The sequence below is a fragment of the Dromaius novaehollandiae genome, chromosome 2, assembly GCF_036370855.1.
Source record: "Dromaius novaehollandiae isolate bDroNov1 chromosome 2, bDroNov1.hap1, whole genome shotgun sequence".
Classification (NCBI taxonomy): domain Eukaryota; kingdom Metazoa; phylum Chordata; class Aves; order Casuariiformes; family Dromaiidae; genus Dromaius; species Dromaius novaehollandiae.
The window spans coordinates 25766738-25783986 of NC_088099.1; the positions used below are offsets into that span (position 1 = coordinate 25766738).

Here is a 17249-nt window from a genome sequence, read left to right on the forward strand (position 1 = left end):
TATAAATTGATATGTTACTGTAGCTTATGTTTGGGAAGAAACTGTGTTGTTGTGCTCTAGTGCAGTGTGTCTGGCTGTGCCTCCTGCACTTGTGATGTTAAGAAACTTCATTTTGGGACCCAAGCAATTTCCCATCGTCAGGACACGTGCTGTTTTGAAGCCACGTAAGAATTTCTGGAAAAAAGTGTGTTGGTGCACAGCCTAATGAACTAGTGCATCTTGTATCATTACAATGTTAATTCTCCATACGTGGTGTATTTTCATCGTTAGCTTCGAAAGAATAGAGGATGGCTGATACGGAATAGTTGTGGGTAGCCCGAATTTTAATCTTAGCAGGTGCAAATTTTGATATGTGTCCATATGATAATTCTGCAATAGATTCACTAGAGGATGGTTCCTGGACTTGAAAACATTGCACAGGGAAACTTGTGGTATTTTAGAGGAAGCTTTTGTCCAAACCTCTCACCTTGAATACTGCCTATATTTAGTTGGTCTGTTCTGTATGTGAGGCATGTATTGCCAAGTAGCTTTTCAAGGAATGCTGGCTGATTTTTATCAGAAGTTTTCTGAAACCAGATGAGAAGGACAGAGTCATAGTTTTGATGGTTATTCCAGTGAATAATTTTGCTTGGTTTATTCTGAATGTAGTTGCAGAAGCTGAGTTGTGCAGTCAGATCAGAGAAGCAAAATGTGACTTCAATGGAAGTGTGCTCCTGCGTGGTAGGAAACCGAAGAAGTGAGAGAGGAAAATTCAGAGAAAATATTGCTTCCATAGTAAAAATAAATAAATAATTAAAAAGAAATACTTATTAAAATATTTATTATTATATTAATAAGATTAATCTATACATTGCAAGTCTGCTTATTTTATGGAGAGATTTTATGGTATAGTTACAAAGAATATACTCAACTGTGAAGTGAAAACTAATTTAAATTTTTGAGTCTTCAATGTCTTCATTTTTGAGTCTTCATTTTCTAAAGTATCTGTAATTAATAGCTATACACACGCATAATACATGCTTCTTTGAGCTGAAAACTATCATTCAGTACTCTGATATACAGTCTCTTTGAGATTTATTTTCTAAACCATTAAACCATTGTAACCTAGACTCACCGTAAAAATTACGATTAGAAACCAATGTCTTAATGTGAATAATATGAGTCATATTTGAGGTTCTTCCTTATTTTCTTCCTATTTCTCCCATACCTGTATGGTATTGATGGCGATACAGTTCTTAAAGTTACAAAATGTTACTGAAATGCAAATAATTTTACCTTATGCAGGACATTAGAAACAAATGCAATTTACATTTGGTGAATATTCATATCAGTCAAATTACAGAGGTTGTTAAACAAAATGGAGCCTACAGGCACAAGTTGGTGTGCGTGGGGGGAGAAATCTCCTTATCTTTCATTAGTTCTGCCCACTCCTAAGTAGAAGGATATTTGTTGTTGTAATCATACAGATATTAATACATTTTTTCCATCTGACTTTCTTTTAGCACACTGATTTATGTCAGTACATGGACAAACACCCTGGAGGGCTTCATCCAGAAAATGTGAAGGTAAGAGTCAAAAAGAGGGCACCTTCAGGACAGGTGCAGTAACAGTTAACTTGCACAGAAAGTCATGTGAATGATTTCATTGGAACTTGTCTGATTCTTAGCTAAAAGAAAAATGATTGGCATATGGACTAATTTTATTTAAAATAATTAAAGATACAAATATTTGAACATTCCCACAAAAGAACTTGTGAAGTGTGTCAAATTGATTCTGAGCCAGAATAAATGAGTAAATACTGTTTTAGTATTTCTACTCCCCTCCCCTCCCCTCAAACAGTTAGTGTCCTAACACCCCCTAAGTGGACATATTTTAGGCTGTCAGCACGAGATCTTCAGTGAGGTAAATCAGTGCAGGTTCGTGGGTTTCGAGGGAACTATAATGAGTTCTATTACCTGAATGTCCTGCTTTTTTATGAGGCAACATATAAAATCTTTCCTAATCTTTCTGCTCCCTTATTTTCGTTCAGCATTTTCAAAAGAGACCTCACTTTCTACGTGTTTCTTTCTTAAGGTAGATATTAAGAATCATCATGCAATAGAGGGGGGGTGTTATTAGCAGGGTTTAATAGAAAAGTATTTGATTGTTAGAGACTTGATCCAGTTACTTTCTGAGAAGTCAGCCAAATTATTTTAGCATAAAATGGAAGCCAGTCAGACATGCAGAATGTGTCTTGTGTGTATAGACCACCCAGATGATATTTGTTACACTTGTCTTGCACTTTGACACCATTCCCAATGTTATTTTGCTCTGGAAGTGTTTAAATCTCCACTTGTCATGTTGAGAATTTTATTCCAGTATTTAGTTGCACGAAGACAGAAATTGAGAAGTTCATGGAAAAAATAAGCGTTTGTTATCGGGAAAACTGAAAAGGCTTGTCTGATTTAAAAAAGAGGAAATAATCTAGTTATATGTAATAGGTGATCAGTAATGTACCCCATTATCTAGACTTCCTCATGAAGTCAAAAAGAGAGTAAAGATAGGTGTCAAAATGGGATGGGTGAATTGCCTCCTGGAGCAGGGGTCTCCTCCCAGTGCCTGGAGGGTGCCTGCTTCATGGTGCCACCGTGAGAGCTCAGCTTGCACATGACTAAAGGCAGCTGAGGTGCAGGCGGTGTTCGGTCACTGAACCTTTTGAGCTTTCTTCACTGCTCAGTTTTATAAGTAGAGTTTCATAGACTGAGCAAGTTTTTGAAGTAATGGCTCTATGTTTCATTTCCCTCTGTGAAGACTTTTACTTTCGCCACTCTGAGGCTTGGGATAAGCTAAGATTAGTCCTGAGAGCTCTTCATACTACTTCACATGCGTGAGAATACTCCAAGGCTGCAGTACTGTGTCAGTTGAGATGTAGTGTTCAAGAGTCATTGTAGCTGTAACTCTTCCCCACTGAGAGGACATCATGATTCACATAACTGCTTTTTCTTGTTCATATCGGGGCCCAGTGAGCTTGTCTTTGCGGAGGATAGTTGTACATCAGTAATGGGGCTTGTTAATGCATCACTTGCCTAAATCCTGAGTTAACTGGCTTCTACAGCAGATTTACTGTAGAAACCACATGTAATTATGGAGGCAGAAGGAAAGCTTTGTAGGAAAGCTTTGCTATTAAGCTGGCTAGCTGCTTTACAGGGACTGTTGAATGTTGTGCAGTGGAATTGTAGAGGGAACTGCAACAGCAGCATTTTCCTTTCAGATTTTGCTGCATATATTCCTGTGGCTATCTTTATCATCTAACAGTATTCAGCAACACTTAAGTTTATGGGCACGTTAGAAATGTTTCTTTGAGTAGCCAAGTGTGCTAGAGTACTGATGTAATGCTAGTTCAAGCTTTTTTTTAAGTCCAGAAGGATTATTAATAAAAAAGGAACTGGAAAAAAGGGAAAACATTGGTTAGTTGAAGCAGATAAAGTTGCCCTTCTGCTGTGAGTGATTCCATTGGACAATTAAAATTATTTTTTTCTTGTAAATAATAATAATGAAAATGGATTATATATGTTTAATAGAATCTCTTGGCGGGCCAGCAGCAAGGGCTAGCCTTAATTTATAGTGGTCTTTATTAGAACTTAACATGCTATTTTGAGCTCCCACCATTCTCAAACTGAAGCAACCTGTCCGGGGTTGTCAGTGAAATACTTACCTGTTCTCAAGCTATGAGTGAAAGATACGTGAACAAAACGTTAGCTTAGCTGAACAAAACGTTTTCTTCAGTGGGGCACTCAGGAAGTACAGAGAGACGGGAACACCATAGTGTACGCTCGCAACTCCCAGACCTTCAGCAGCCTGCAGAACCAAAAGTTTGTGTTCCTTTTTTCTTGCAGAGGAGATGTATGGTTACTACATACTATCTTAATGTTTTGTTGTACTATGCTAAATCTGTTGTAAATACAAAAACACATAATCACACATTTCTCTTTCCAAAGGATAGTGTACAAATAGCTCCTGTAAAACAGCACTTTATAGGAGTGCAGAAGCAAAGCCATTTACTTATGTTTGGTTTCCATGAGACATCTTCAATCTAATTATATTTCTGAATTTTCTCATTATTTACAAGCTGAAGACATGCTGTTCCCTCTAGCTTACTTTTAGATGAGAAAGAATTGTAAATAGAATAAAATCTGTATTACTTTGATGGACACACATACTGCTGTCCCCTTGGGTGTTGTGTTTGACATTGCTTTTTTTGTGGTCTCAAATAGGCTATTTACTGTTGCTTACATATTTTAAATAAAGAGTAAGCAGAATGTTATGAGTATGTGAAAGTATAAAGAGGACTGTCTCAATTTGCAGTTGTAAGAGTCTTGGGACAGTGTGTTTAAGTAAACAAAAAAAATTGCTTCCTAAATTGTTAGGGTTTTTTTTCAGCGGTGTGTATGCATACACATGTAGTGACTTCAGAATTTTCCACTTCCTGTGCAGAGACCCAAGTCTTAGAAAAAACATCAGGCTTTAAACCTTTCAAAGAATTTGTGTGTGAGGCTGAGATGTTATCTAATGTTGTTTTTAAGATGCATATCCTGAGAAGGTTAAACTGAGAATCCTGGTGACATACATCTGCTTAGGTAACTGCAACAGCCTATTAGCTAGAAGGGAAGTGGTGAAACATAGTTGTTCTAATCCCTAGATTCAAAACTCTAGATTCAAAACTAGAATCAAACCCTGTTAGTTCCAAGTAAATGATATACATCTTTGGTCGTTAACAAGCCTGTATATCTACCACTTATTTATAACTATATACTAAAATATTGTGTACAGCATTATAACTGGGAATGAGGAGAGAAGAAGGTAAATAATTAAATAAGTCCCTGTTTAGTAGGGACAGTCTCATCTTTTCTTGTGTCCGGTTTTAAAGTTGTCTTTTTCAATTCTTCCATAACTGAAGGCAAGCAGTACGTCTTAAGTGTATGGCCCCACCTATATGTTATACCCAGTTCTGCTTCTGGTGGAATCTACTGCTACAGCCTTACACAGAAACTAAGTTGGGAGCTGTTTTGTGAGTGTGTACCATGTGGAGCTTGCCAGGCTCCAAAATGTGGCTGTGGCAAGCTGAGGTACAGGTTGTTTAAGTCCTGCTCTATCCTGTGCCGTACTTACTCCTGACTATCCCTACGCTGTTCCTCCTGGCCCAAAGTGTTGGAATCTGTACCCCAAGCTTTCTCTCCTGCAGCTGTTGCTGCCTTTAGAGATAATTCATATTTCCTGGACTCCCACTGGAAACATCTGGATGGCTTCCTACAGCAGAAACTACTGGTCACAGCAGCAAACTCTGCCAGAGGTTTTTCATGATGATATTCCTGCTGATTTGTGCTTCTTTTTGTCTGGTAGAGGGCCATCTCTCCTAGCCATTTGACTTCTTGGTTTTCCTGAGCCTTTGTTTGCAGCTATCTGTAAATGGTTCTTTTTTTGTAAACTCATAATTTAATTTTTCAGTACATCTTTTTTTTCAGTATTCCAGGGTGTCCTGTGAAAATCTATCACACTTCCAAAACTGTATTCTTAACTTTTTTTAGCTTTTGAAATAATATCTCTATTTTAATTGTATTTTTACTCCATTTTATTACATTCCAGGCACATTTTCTTTTTATCTCCAAGTAAAATTATCTTTCCATTTTGTTGAGGTTTTTTTTTTCCATAGCTGAGTCCATTTTCTGTAATTCCTCTTATTGGTAGAACAAGTAGAGCACAGTCTTGCATCCGTCATGCCTGTACTGCTTGTTTACATTCCTATCTTAACACTAAATATATTAATGAAAGCTGATTTGCTTTTTAATTAGTGATGGTGCATTGAAATATTTGCACTCTTTTCAGAAAAACATCCTTGCATTTTTCTGTCTGCCTTTTCTCTCTCCCTGCAGTGTTAGAGGTAATATCAGCTTGTGTGAGCAATTGAGTTCAAAAAGCATCTTTGACTAAATAAAAATACCACTTGTCTCTGTCCCAGAGTTCCTCAATTAATGCAGCACCAGCCTGGGTGACAATGGGGTTGTCAAGCAGAAAAGTAAAAACTGTCTCTGTCTTCTCAAATCACTCTCCAAAGCTTGGCTTCAGGCAAGTGGGAAGGCTCCTATCATCTACTGTGACCAGAGGGAGAAGGAACTTCTAGTTTGTTCTTTCTTTTTCCATCCAGTATTGTCACTCTGATTTCCTCTTCCCTGGGTGCCTCTTCTCTTCCCAGGGCCATAAAGCAATAAGGAGGAAGAGGCCCTCGTGTAGCACTTTCCATGAAGGGAGCAGGATTATTCAGCTTTCTCGCGGGAGCCGTCATGACTCTGACTCTTACCCTAGCCGAATTCTGATCCCTTCCTTGCTCCTGCAGTCTGCGAGAGGCAGCAGTCTTCTGGCTACAATGTACTGCTATTTTTTGAAACAAAAACCCAAACAAACAAACCTGACCTTCACAACCTTTAAAAATATGTTTTTTCTTTTTATGCAGAAATTCTGAGTTGGAGAAAATAGTTGACTTGGCTGAGGTCACGTGTGAGGTCTGTGGCTAAACACAGTGTGCAGTTCTGGTATTAAGTTTCCTAGGCAGCACCATAATCCCTATAGAATTACGATCAAGTTGCAGCAAAAATATAACTAGTTTCAGCCTTAAAACTTCTACAAAAATAGGTGAAAAAACTTCTACAGAAATAGGTGAAAAGAAATGTGTAGCAGTGGATGGAAGAATAATAAATAGGAATTACTGAAACATAGAGGGATGCTGTAACACTTGTGTGTATGTAAATATGCAAGAAGAGATCAGTCAACAGTATGATAAGTTAAAAACTGCCCAGAGCCTTAAGAGATGCATTTTTGAGCTATGACTAGCACATTAAACTGTTCATGAACAAAAATCCCAAATCAGATATGCTAAATATATTGAAGGTATTAAAGCAAAGTTTTGTTAGTGGCCTCCTAAACAAGACAAAGTGCAGGATAAATTGAGGGTGTCTGATGTTATGAGAAATCTCAGGGTTATTCTGCCACTTAATCACTTGCAGTGTTCACTTTTTTCTCTTTCTATATTGCTATATTGTGAACATTGACCTTAACTAATGGTTTCAGTTTTTAAAGTAGTATCCGTTTTTGACAGTTGTTGATCTTCAAATTAGTCATTGGATGCCAATCTGAATCAAAGCATTAGATGTCTTTTCTGTCATCTGATGTCTTTTGTAAACATAAATGTTTATAATTGAATATTACTTTAAAATATTCTGAAGCACGAAGGATAGTGAAGCACTTAGAACATGGAAGGAGTTAGTTAAGTCCTGTATCTGGTCCACACGAGGCTTATTGCATATGAAGGGCAGCTGCTGAAACTTTGGTAATATCAGAGCATTGCATAGTGTCTCTTGCTAAGCGGAAGCTCCGTTGGTTATTAGTAATTTATAAAAACATATGCTCGTTAGTAAAACATAGCATCTGGAAAACATGATAAAAAAATTGTGGTTTTTATGTTGTGTTGTTAATGTACTCTGGAAAAAATCCCTGCTGGGCAGTTGAGAAAGATGAGTATTTCTTTCCCCTTGTCCATTGCACAAGTCTTGTGTTGCAATCCGTTCAGGTGGCTGACAGGCAGCAGCAAGCTGTATGCATCCAGGAATCTGTAAACACTTCCAGTGGTACTTTATTTGCCTAAATGATACTTAGTCATTCTTAACAGAAAAATCAGCCATCCCCCCAGGCCATCCCCTTTGTGCTTCCTTCTTCCCCATCCTGTGGTGGTATATATTTCTATCATGTGGATAAAAGGCTTGTGTCCCCCCTCCTGGGAGAAATGTGTCAAATCACACAACCTGTCCTGTACCCCTGGGTGACAAATACCTGGTTACATGATACAGGAGAAGCTGAGGCAATGACACCTGAGTGCCTGTGTGACTAGTGGTGTCTGACCAGAAGATTGACTACCATGGACTTTGATGCACAGGAACTGGATGATTAAACCATGATAATATATCTGTTTATGATGAACTTTGATTTCATGCATCCAGATAAGAATATGCTTTGTTTCATTTACCATATTGACTTGTTGGAGTTCAGCTAAAAACAGTTTTACTCTAAAGTGAGTACATACTGTCATGGTCCTTTTTATTTTGTTGGCCATTACTTAGTATTAAGTTGGAAGTTACTAGCGTCATGCTTTTGAAATCTCTCTCCTTCTCGCTGAAATTAGTGATGCTGCTGATGTAGAGCTGAATTAAAAATTATATTTCAACAGATATGCTAAGTAGGAAGAAATGCTGTTTAATGTGGTTGAGAAGTTGCTATTTTTCATTCCTCTTTCAGTGAACAAGCAGGTGTACAGCTGACAGAATAATGTTATGCCAAATTAAGGTTGTCTTTTACACAAGGCATTGAGAATTGATTATTTAAATTAGACTTTTAGTTATCAGACATTAAATATGGCATCAGCATTTCACTCACTGTGTCAGTCTTGTCACTTAAAGTAATGATTTGATAATATGTGCAACTGTGAACATTAAATGCAGAATTCTTTATCAGTGTGTTAAAATTAATGCTAGAAGAATGTCGCTTTTGTATTTACTACAATGGCAAGTATGTGCAACCCCCTAACTGAAATACCCATGTGGATGTGTGCAATTTATTTTCTGTGTGATCCATACAGTTCAGCAAACCCAAGAAAATAGTGTAGGGATGAATGAAAAATAAAACACTCTTTCCAGTGTCTTTAAAATTGGTGAGGTACCGGTTGTTACTCTGACCTAGTTCAGCATGGGAGTGAACTGATGCAGGTTAGAAGAGGAGATTGAATTGAATTGAATTGATTTTTACTTTCACCATTCAAAAGGATTCTGAAAATCTTTCACCTCTTGAACATTAGCAGATGACTGTAAGTGATCATAAGGGAGTGTCTTTACGCTCAGTTAATTAAGCACACCTTCCTCATTGCAAATGACTGTAGTAGTACCCAGAGGGGAGAGAAAATGATTAAAAGAACATAAAAGAGAATAGAAGTCAGCCAATTAACACTTTCCATTCTCTTTTCTTTGCAGTTCTGCTATCAGTAAGTGTAAAAATTCGTATTTTTAGAACTTTCTCTTTTTTTGAAATTATATAATCTTCATTCCCAGTGGGTGTATTGTTATGCATTTCTGTCTGAAATTGGCTTTGGTAAAACTCTGGGGTAAGGAATGCAGGAGCAAGCTATCAGCCTCTAAAAATGCTTTTCTGAGAAGAGTATTTTTAAATTTTCTTTTTGAGAGAACTCAGCTGGTTCTGGGGAGATCAGGTAGGAGTAGCTTTTACTGAAGTAAAGCTTTTTATGATTACAAAATTCATGCTGATTCAAATGGCTAATAATTTTTTATTCAGAGAAGATCCTTTATTCCTAGGGATGCAAATTCTTGTCAAGTCAACACTTTGTTCCTGAAGTTTCTTCTTGTTACTATTTAAGCAAGAAAGTCTACAAAGCTTTGACCTAAAAACTTCAGTATTTCCCTAGGACACTGTTAGTAGTGAAAAGTTGCATTTTATCTCATGGGTATTATCCTGGGAGTGATGAGGGCAAAAGATCGGCAAATTGATGGTGATAAGAGATTGTGCTTGATCAGCTTTTGACATGCTGGCAGAAGTCACGCAGAGACATTTCTTATTGCTTCTGCGATAATACGTATTACCAGGTAGATTATGTTAATGCTTTAAAACAAGCATATCTAAAACTCTGAAACTGCCTAGTAAACCCAAACCTAACTGAGCATCATATTCTGTTTTGCATATTTCCAAAGCTGCATGGTTGTACTGTGTGATTTCTCACCTCCTTTTGCCTTTGTAAATAGCTAATCATTCACTGAGGGTGGCTGTAATATCCTCTGGATGATAGGAGAAGTAAATTGGTTACAAGCATGAAGTGTCCTGGATTGGGTTTCTTTTACTGCTATTTTTAGATTTGATGACTTATTGGGACTGAATATGATACCAATTGATGCTGAATACACACACGGGAATTCAAATGATGAAGTGATACCCTACTGGTGTGCTTTGATACATACTAGAAGTAGAAACATTTGGGTTATCAGTGCTGAGTGATGCTAAAGCTTGTGCAGTATTGTGTGGTTACTTTTTGAAAGTCACTGTGCTAATACAGCAATACGAGCTTTTTAAGGAATGGACATGTTAATCCAGTCTTGCTTTGAACTCTGTCCTGAACCACTGATGTGAACTCATGGCCCAGCTTAGCTCAGCTCCGTTTGTGCGCTCTTGCCGTGGAGAGAGCAGAGCCAAGAGTTGGACTTTTGTGCATCTTCTATAGGAAAAAAGGTTCTGTGTAGTTGTCTTCTTATGTATCTAGGGCCAGGTCATTTATTCCCCCAGTAAAACATGTGGTAAAGGAGCTCAAAGGCAGGAAATCATTCAGAAATCCCTCTATACCATCAAGGAAAGACAGTTTCCTCACCTAGAAAGCCCCCCACAGGGCTCATTAGTCTCTTCTCTTGAGCAGCATCCATATTGTCATTGGGGTCCCTGATGCATCAGGAGAAGCAATGTGGAAATGGTACATTTTCTGGAGAATCTCGCTGGGCATGTTGTGAATTTATTTTTGCTTTTCGCTTACGCCAGCATCCTTTGCCAGAAAATTTCTTTACCGTCTCTGGTAATGGAGAGCAATGATGTGAAGTCGTCCGAGCACTTCTACACATGATCACCCTCCTTTGTCAGTAGACTAGTCAGAGCTGTCTGAACTTAAGTCAGAAAGCATTAACTCTTGCCAGTCCCACCCATAAGATGTGTTTTGGATGGCCTGTGTCAGTGTTTGGCTTTGATGAGCTCATTTAAGTAGGAAGAGCTCAGGATCCTATGTGACATTTGCAGGCTGGCAAGACAGTAAAGCATCCTGTTGCACAAGCCATCTTGCAGCTGTTGAGTCAAATATACTGACAGTGCATGTAATGGTCTGGGTTGTGCACTAACCCAAACTCATGAAAAACACCATGAACCAAGGCTGATAATCCAGACAGCTGGCAAGGCTCTCAGGTTTAATTGGTTTAAACAGGCATTTGGTCAAATGTTGCATGTAGCTCACGTGGCTTGAAAGTCTGTGTTCATTTGTTGTAGGTGCTAGCATTTTTGTGACATTGAGGGTTTTCTCTCCTAAGTGTTAAGAACTGTTAATGTTCTTTTAATATCACAATCCATAAACCCCAAATTAGCTTTGACCTGCATGCATTTTTCTCACTGTGGCAGTGAGTGTTCTTTATTAGAATATTTCGTTCTGATTAAAGTGAAGGCTGCATAACTATTGGGAGGGGGAAATGTGTTTTCTCATGGCTCTATTAAATAAGCAAGGCCTAAAACAGATATTCAAACATTTTTGTCTAAATTTAAAGAATATTGAGAATCCCAGTGCAAAATCAAGCATTGCTGAAAGCCTCACTATTATAGACTAATCTTATTTCTGTTTTCTGTCTTTCAACTTCCACCACAATGACTCTTGTCATCTTATGATTCTTTCATTAGATCACCACCTGTGTCAAAATGGCCAAAACCTCAGTTCTTACTAATAAGCTATAAACTGTATACCCAACATGATGTAATAGTTTATTTATTACAGGTTATTTGACAATTACATAGCCTTGTTTATGATGATATAAATTTTAAAATTAATAACATATAAGCTCAAGAACTGTGAATTTCTTCTGTCTTCACAACCAACTCACTGAAGCGAGTATGGAGTTTGCCACTGACTCCTGTTAGAGTCATCCTCTAGTACACAGGGCTGTGGTCCTGTGGCCTGGAGAAAGCTGAACCGCTAGCAGACCTAGGAGGAAACAGTGGTTCAGTTGCTTGTTCACTGTGGGAAACACCACACAGAAGCACCGGGCAGAGGTTTCACTACTATCAGAATTGAGCAAGTTGGAGGAAGGAGAGAGTAATATCAGAGTATGACCATGATATGTTGTAGGCCAATTTCAGATCACATATACGGATAAGAGGTAATGGTACTTCATATAACACTAATTCCATGTCAAGGATTTCTGTCCTTGTGAAGATAATGCAGAGAGTCTTGGAGGGGAACAGAGAGGTTTCTCAGAGACAGCTGAGGGCACTTGACTGTGAGGAGGCAAAGGTGTTTCCTGAGGCAGCAGAAAGAATTCTTTCCAGTTGACTTTTTGTGAACTGTGGAAGAGTTGGAAATGGAGAGGCTCTTTTGCTGTACTCTTTCCAAACAATCCAAAAGGGCCTATTGTTGTTGAACATTCTATTGCCAGGCATTAGGTTCATATTCTCATTTAAGTCTTTTCACAGTTGATTTTACCAAATTAAAACAAAGTTGAAGGGGAATGAGAAAACAACAAAAAATGGGCAAAGTTTACCCTGTAAAGCGTTCAGGGACATTTTCCCCCTTCTCTTTCATGATCCTCTAATGAGGGAGTTATTGATACAGTATTTGTGAGTGCGTTAATTTTTGTGGACGTAGTCAATGAGAACAACATATCAAGAAATTTGGAGTAAAACTTCTCATTTTGAGAGTCATGCTTTCAGAGCTAGCATTTATTCCGTTTAGTTGTGATTTTTTTTTTCTTAGCACAATATGTAAAATCACTTGACTTGGCATTGTAGCAGAATTAAAGCCCACATTAATGTTTTTTGAATTACAAGGACTAGAGTGGTGGAATATAACATCATGTCTGAAGTTTCTTTGCATACGTAAAAATAATATTTGGGGTCAAATACCATTCAGTTAGTCAAACTGGCTACATGCCATACCTTTCTATTCAAAAAATTATTTGAAAGTCATTTAGTGGCATTTAATTTATATTTCAAGGCTGTGATGAAAGCTATTGCTGCTTCCTGCCCTTAAGATAGTTTTGTGTACCATGAGTTCCATTTTAACCACAATTCAAAAAGGAATGTGCATGCGACTTATGACTTTCCTGCTATTCTTTCTTTTGTTTCTGTATTTTGCTCTTAGGTTTCCTCAGCACATTGTTAGACCCAACCCTGGCAAGAAGGTGATTGATATGGCTCTTTGTGCCCTGGCTAAATAGCTAAGCACACGGTGTATTGTGTCTGCACTTGGGGGAAAAATGAAATGCAATTAAATGCATTTCAACTTCAGTAACATGACATTTCTGTTTCTTTTGTGTCAGGCTTTATTCTCTTCTATAATCAGATTTCATAGCCCCTTTTATAACGTCTCCTCACTTCAACAGTCACTAAATAAATAGGAAGCTTGTGTTGCAGGTTAATTAGAGATTGTGATGTGCCCAGGGTGTCTTTTCCCCAGTCTTTGGTGTGGATTCCCCAGCTTCCAGGAGAGCACATTTTGCCATCTGTTGAACTGTGAGGCACTGGGTCCATATCAACTCTTGAATCTTCCATGTTTGGCATAGCAAAGGCTTGTTCAGTTTCCATTTGGAAACCATAATATTTCTTAAAATGTTTCAGGCAGGGGTCTTAAAATATTTCAGAAGGGTATGTATACTAGGAGAGATATTTCAAAACTACGTAGAAAACTCCTGTGAAGCAATTGTTCACCCTTTGTATTGACAAAATCTGTAAGGCTAAAATGTACAGTCTTTTATGGCAGGTGCCCCTAAGGGCACAAGAGAATGATAGAGGGAAGATGAAAAGGGGAGGACAAAAGATCTCCGCCATCTAACTCTTTGTTTATAGTAGTAAATTACAGAAATACACAACCTGAATGCAAAGCTGTAGAGGAAGCATTTGTAGAGTACAGTGAAGGGTTAAAAGAAACATGGGGATGATTTAGGTTCCCATAAAAATTTACCTTGAAGACTGTTATAAGTAGATTTGAAAAGTCATCTTTGGGTTCAGTGTGAATTATTATTTTTAATGAAAAATACATAAACAGCTCCCATATAAAACTTTGAGGGGGGAAACCTGTCATATTTGTGCATTTCCATGGGCACACAGGCATTATTGGTATCATATTAATTTTTTCCTTTGTTTTAGCTCTGGTGTCCCATCCCCCAGCCTTATCTCCCCATCCCTATCCAGCCTGTACTGTTATTTCTTATAATTAGTGAAGATACACATCTGTCTTCAGGCTACCACCTAATCTCTGATGCCATATGGGTAAATGGACTATAATTATAATTTGGTAGGAGTTGAGCCTTCTGCACTGGTTGTATTGCTCTTGTTCTGTTTAAAGCAGGCAAATTGAATGTATAATCTAGTAGGCTTGGAGACTGGGTTAGTTCTTGCAAGGTGCATATTTTTAGATTGAAATTTCATTGTGTTAAATTTGGGTGGGAATTATGCCAGTTTGGGAGGAATTGTGACACAGTGTTGCCACAATATATAAGCACCCTGCATATTGTGAAGAAATCAGGTGTGGTTATATGCAAATTATTAACAGAGGTCATTTTTTGTCCCCCTCTTTTTCAGTTATTTTTATTTCAGTTGCTGCGAGGACTGTCTTACATCCACCAGCGTTACATTTTGCACAGGGACCTGAAACCACAGAATCTTCTGATCAGTGACACGGGGGAGTTAAAGCTGGCAGACTTTGGTAGGCAAGCAGTTAATTACAAGTCTCTTATAATGTTGTAGGAATGTCAGACAGATGGTTCCATTGATTTCTCTTCCTCTCACCCCGTTCCTTAGACACACCTTCATTGTAGATCATTGTAAATTTTTCTCCAGAATGAAGAAATTGATTACAGTCAACAAAATGCTTCATTAAGATAGAGGAAGTGGAAAATAAATACATACTCCAGCTCTCGCGAGGAAGATAATGCTGAAAGTATTTCAGTTTTCTTTACCACAAGACCTGCAGAATTAGAATTCAGAACCTTTGAAAAACAAAAAATTCAGACCTGCGGGAATACAAGATATATCAAGAGCACAATCACTTCTGTAAATAGCCTTAGGATTACAGGGATCTAGAAGTAGGGTTAATTTTCATAAAATGCCCATTGACTGAAAGAGACTGAAAGAATTCAGAACATACATACTTTCTGAAGATTAAAAGAAACTAAGATCATCTGGACTGCTTTCAGTCTCTTTTCTTAGTCCTTTATGAGGAAGCCTCATGTGAAGTATGAAGTCAGGGAAGATTGACTGTGAAAGAGTAGCCTTTTTTTTTTTTTTAATGCTTTCTAGTGGCTATACAGGAGCAGTGCTGTTTCCTCTGAAAGGCATTGTGAATGTAGATGTGAAGAACGGTAATGTTTTTCTGTAGTGATTTTACAAAACGTTGTAGGAATCTATTTCTTTCCTATAGGTCAACTTCTCAGATACTAACTCCAGCAGCACTCCTGAAGTTAGCTGAAAATGTGACCTATCAGCTTCTTTGAGATATCTGTTGTTTTTATGACTGCTATCCACATCGGGCTTCGCATTTCATTCACCAGCAGTAATGAGGGAGCCTTGTGTGCTAATTGGCAATTTCACTGTTAATGTAGTGGTGTTTTTTGTCTATTAATTAGCATTACTGCAATTAACAGCTCAGTATGTATTTGCTACGCTGGATAAAGGAACAGGACTTCAGGTGGACACAGTCCACAACAACTTGATTGGCCTTTAGATTGTAAAGTGATTAAAGAAATAGCATTAAAACCAAGGATTATCTAATTTACATGCCATTTTCTATTGCTGTCTTTCAAAGCTTGGAAGATGCCACAAGTTTTTTTAAAGAAATACTCAAAAAATGCTCTCCTGCATGATGTATTTTATTATGAGATTTCATTTCTTAACAACGTGAAACAGGAAAATTAAGTGTTTTTGTTTGCAGTGCAAAATGCATTAGTCTTTGGTGAAGCTTCTGTGCTGTTTGAAATAGCTAGTTTTGTTTAAGTGTATAAAACACTGTGTAGTTATCTGACTTCCAAGTATCCTCACTGTAAATCCTTCAAGAGATTTATAGTGATGGTGCTGTAGCTTTGGTTGATGCTGGAAACTCTACAGATGATCTTACAAACATTTTTGGTACATAGAGTGTTTCAGATGGTGCGATCCTTCCTTTTGCTGCAGCTCTGTTGCCAGTGTGCAGCTATTTAAAAAAAAAATCAGAAAGTCTGTTAAAGAAGAATTACTTGTTTTAAATATCTCACTTGAAAACGATTAGCTGAATTTTCCATTGAATACGGATATAGAAGTCCATTGTAATTTCATGTCCGTTTTTTAGCTGTTTCTATAATCGTAATGTCTTTAGGATTAAAGCTGCATTTCATATGGGTTAGTAAATGTCTGTGACAATACTAACACTTGTCTAGGACTGCAAGGCATTGCCAGGTACTACTAGAATCCAAATAAATAATAATTAAAGTCTTGTTTTGTTGGTTAAACCTTGCTCCATTTGTGGTATAATGGAGTTCTACCTAAGCAGCCTGACAGATATTATCTGTCAGAGTAACCAGTCTCAGTTCCTAATGTCTTACTATAACGTTTAGTGAGATCCCTGGAAAACCTATAAAAAAACCAAGGGAAAATTAGAGATTTTAAAAAGCTACTGATTGTCAAATTCGACAGTAGCCAGCCCCTTTCTTGTGCAGGTTTCACTAGCCTCCCTTTCCTGGCTTGGGAGAGGGAGGGCACAAACTTTTCAGCAATGTTTTAGGAAAGCAAACAAAAAACCTTTCCCTGGCACTGTTAAATGCCTTGTTGGAGATGTTTTGATCAGTGAAATTTCTATGTCAGACATACAGTTGAACCCTCTCCAGTTCTGTTGTCTGATATTGCAGGTAGAAGAGAGAAAAGGGTGACATTGGTTTTCACTTTCTGTTTTCAGTCTGTTTTAGAAGGAAATGTTTTAACGTTATTTCTGATTAAATTCTTGCTTTATTGCAGTACTAGGCTGAATATCCCATTGATATCAATAAAGGCAAGATTTTCACAGGTTTGGATTGGTAAGAATTTAAGATTGGCCATTACGTATTATTTTGAGATAGAGAATAGACATATAAATAAAACCCAGAAGAAATACCCAATAATAGACATATGATTGTATAATATTGTGGAGAGGATTCTTCTTCCTGTAAGCTTGTCTTTCCCTAACAGACATCTGCATGATCTACTCTGATATACTGAGAGAAGATTATATATGTCCATTTTTTCAAGCTGTATTTTCTTTCATGGCTCGTGACCTTGTAAAATTGAAAACCAGATGGGTTAAATTTCCCTTCTGAGAACCCAGATGAAAAATTAAAAATGATGAGGGTAAAGTCTGAAGGGTCATGACACCTTTCACTGGAGGCATGAGAAATGAGAACACACATGTGTGTGTGTGC

General features: G+C 37.7%; 1 protein-coding gene across 4 annotated transcripts in view; it reads left to right on the forward strand.

Annotated features, from left to right (window-relative positions):
* The window catches only part of CDK14 (cyclin dependent kinase 14), a 330859-nt gene that overhangs the window by 151528 nt on the left and 162082 nt on the right, over nt 1–17249 (forward strand). For 3 of the 4 annotated variants that reach the window (XM_064506052.1, XM_064506048.1, XM_064506051.1), the window contains 2 exons: nt 1503–1565; nt 14407–14530. In XM_064506052.1, coding sequence (XP_064362122.1) covers nt 1503–1565; nt 14407–14530 — 187 coding nt within the window. The remainder of the gene's footprint in view (nt 1–1502; nt 1566–14406; nt 14531–17249) is intronic. The other variant, XM_064506050.1, reaches the window with a different exon arrangement.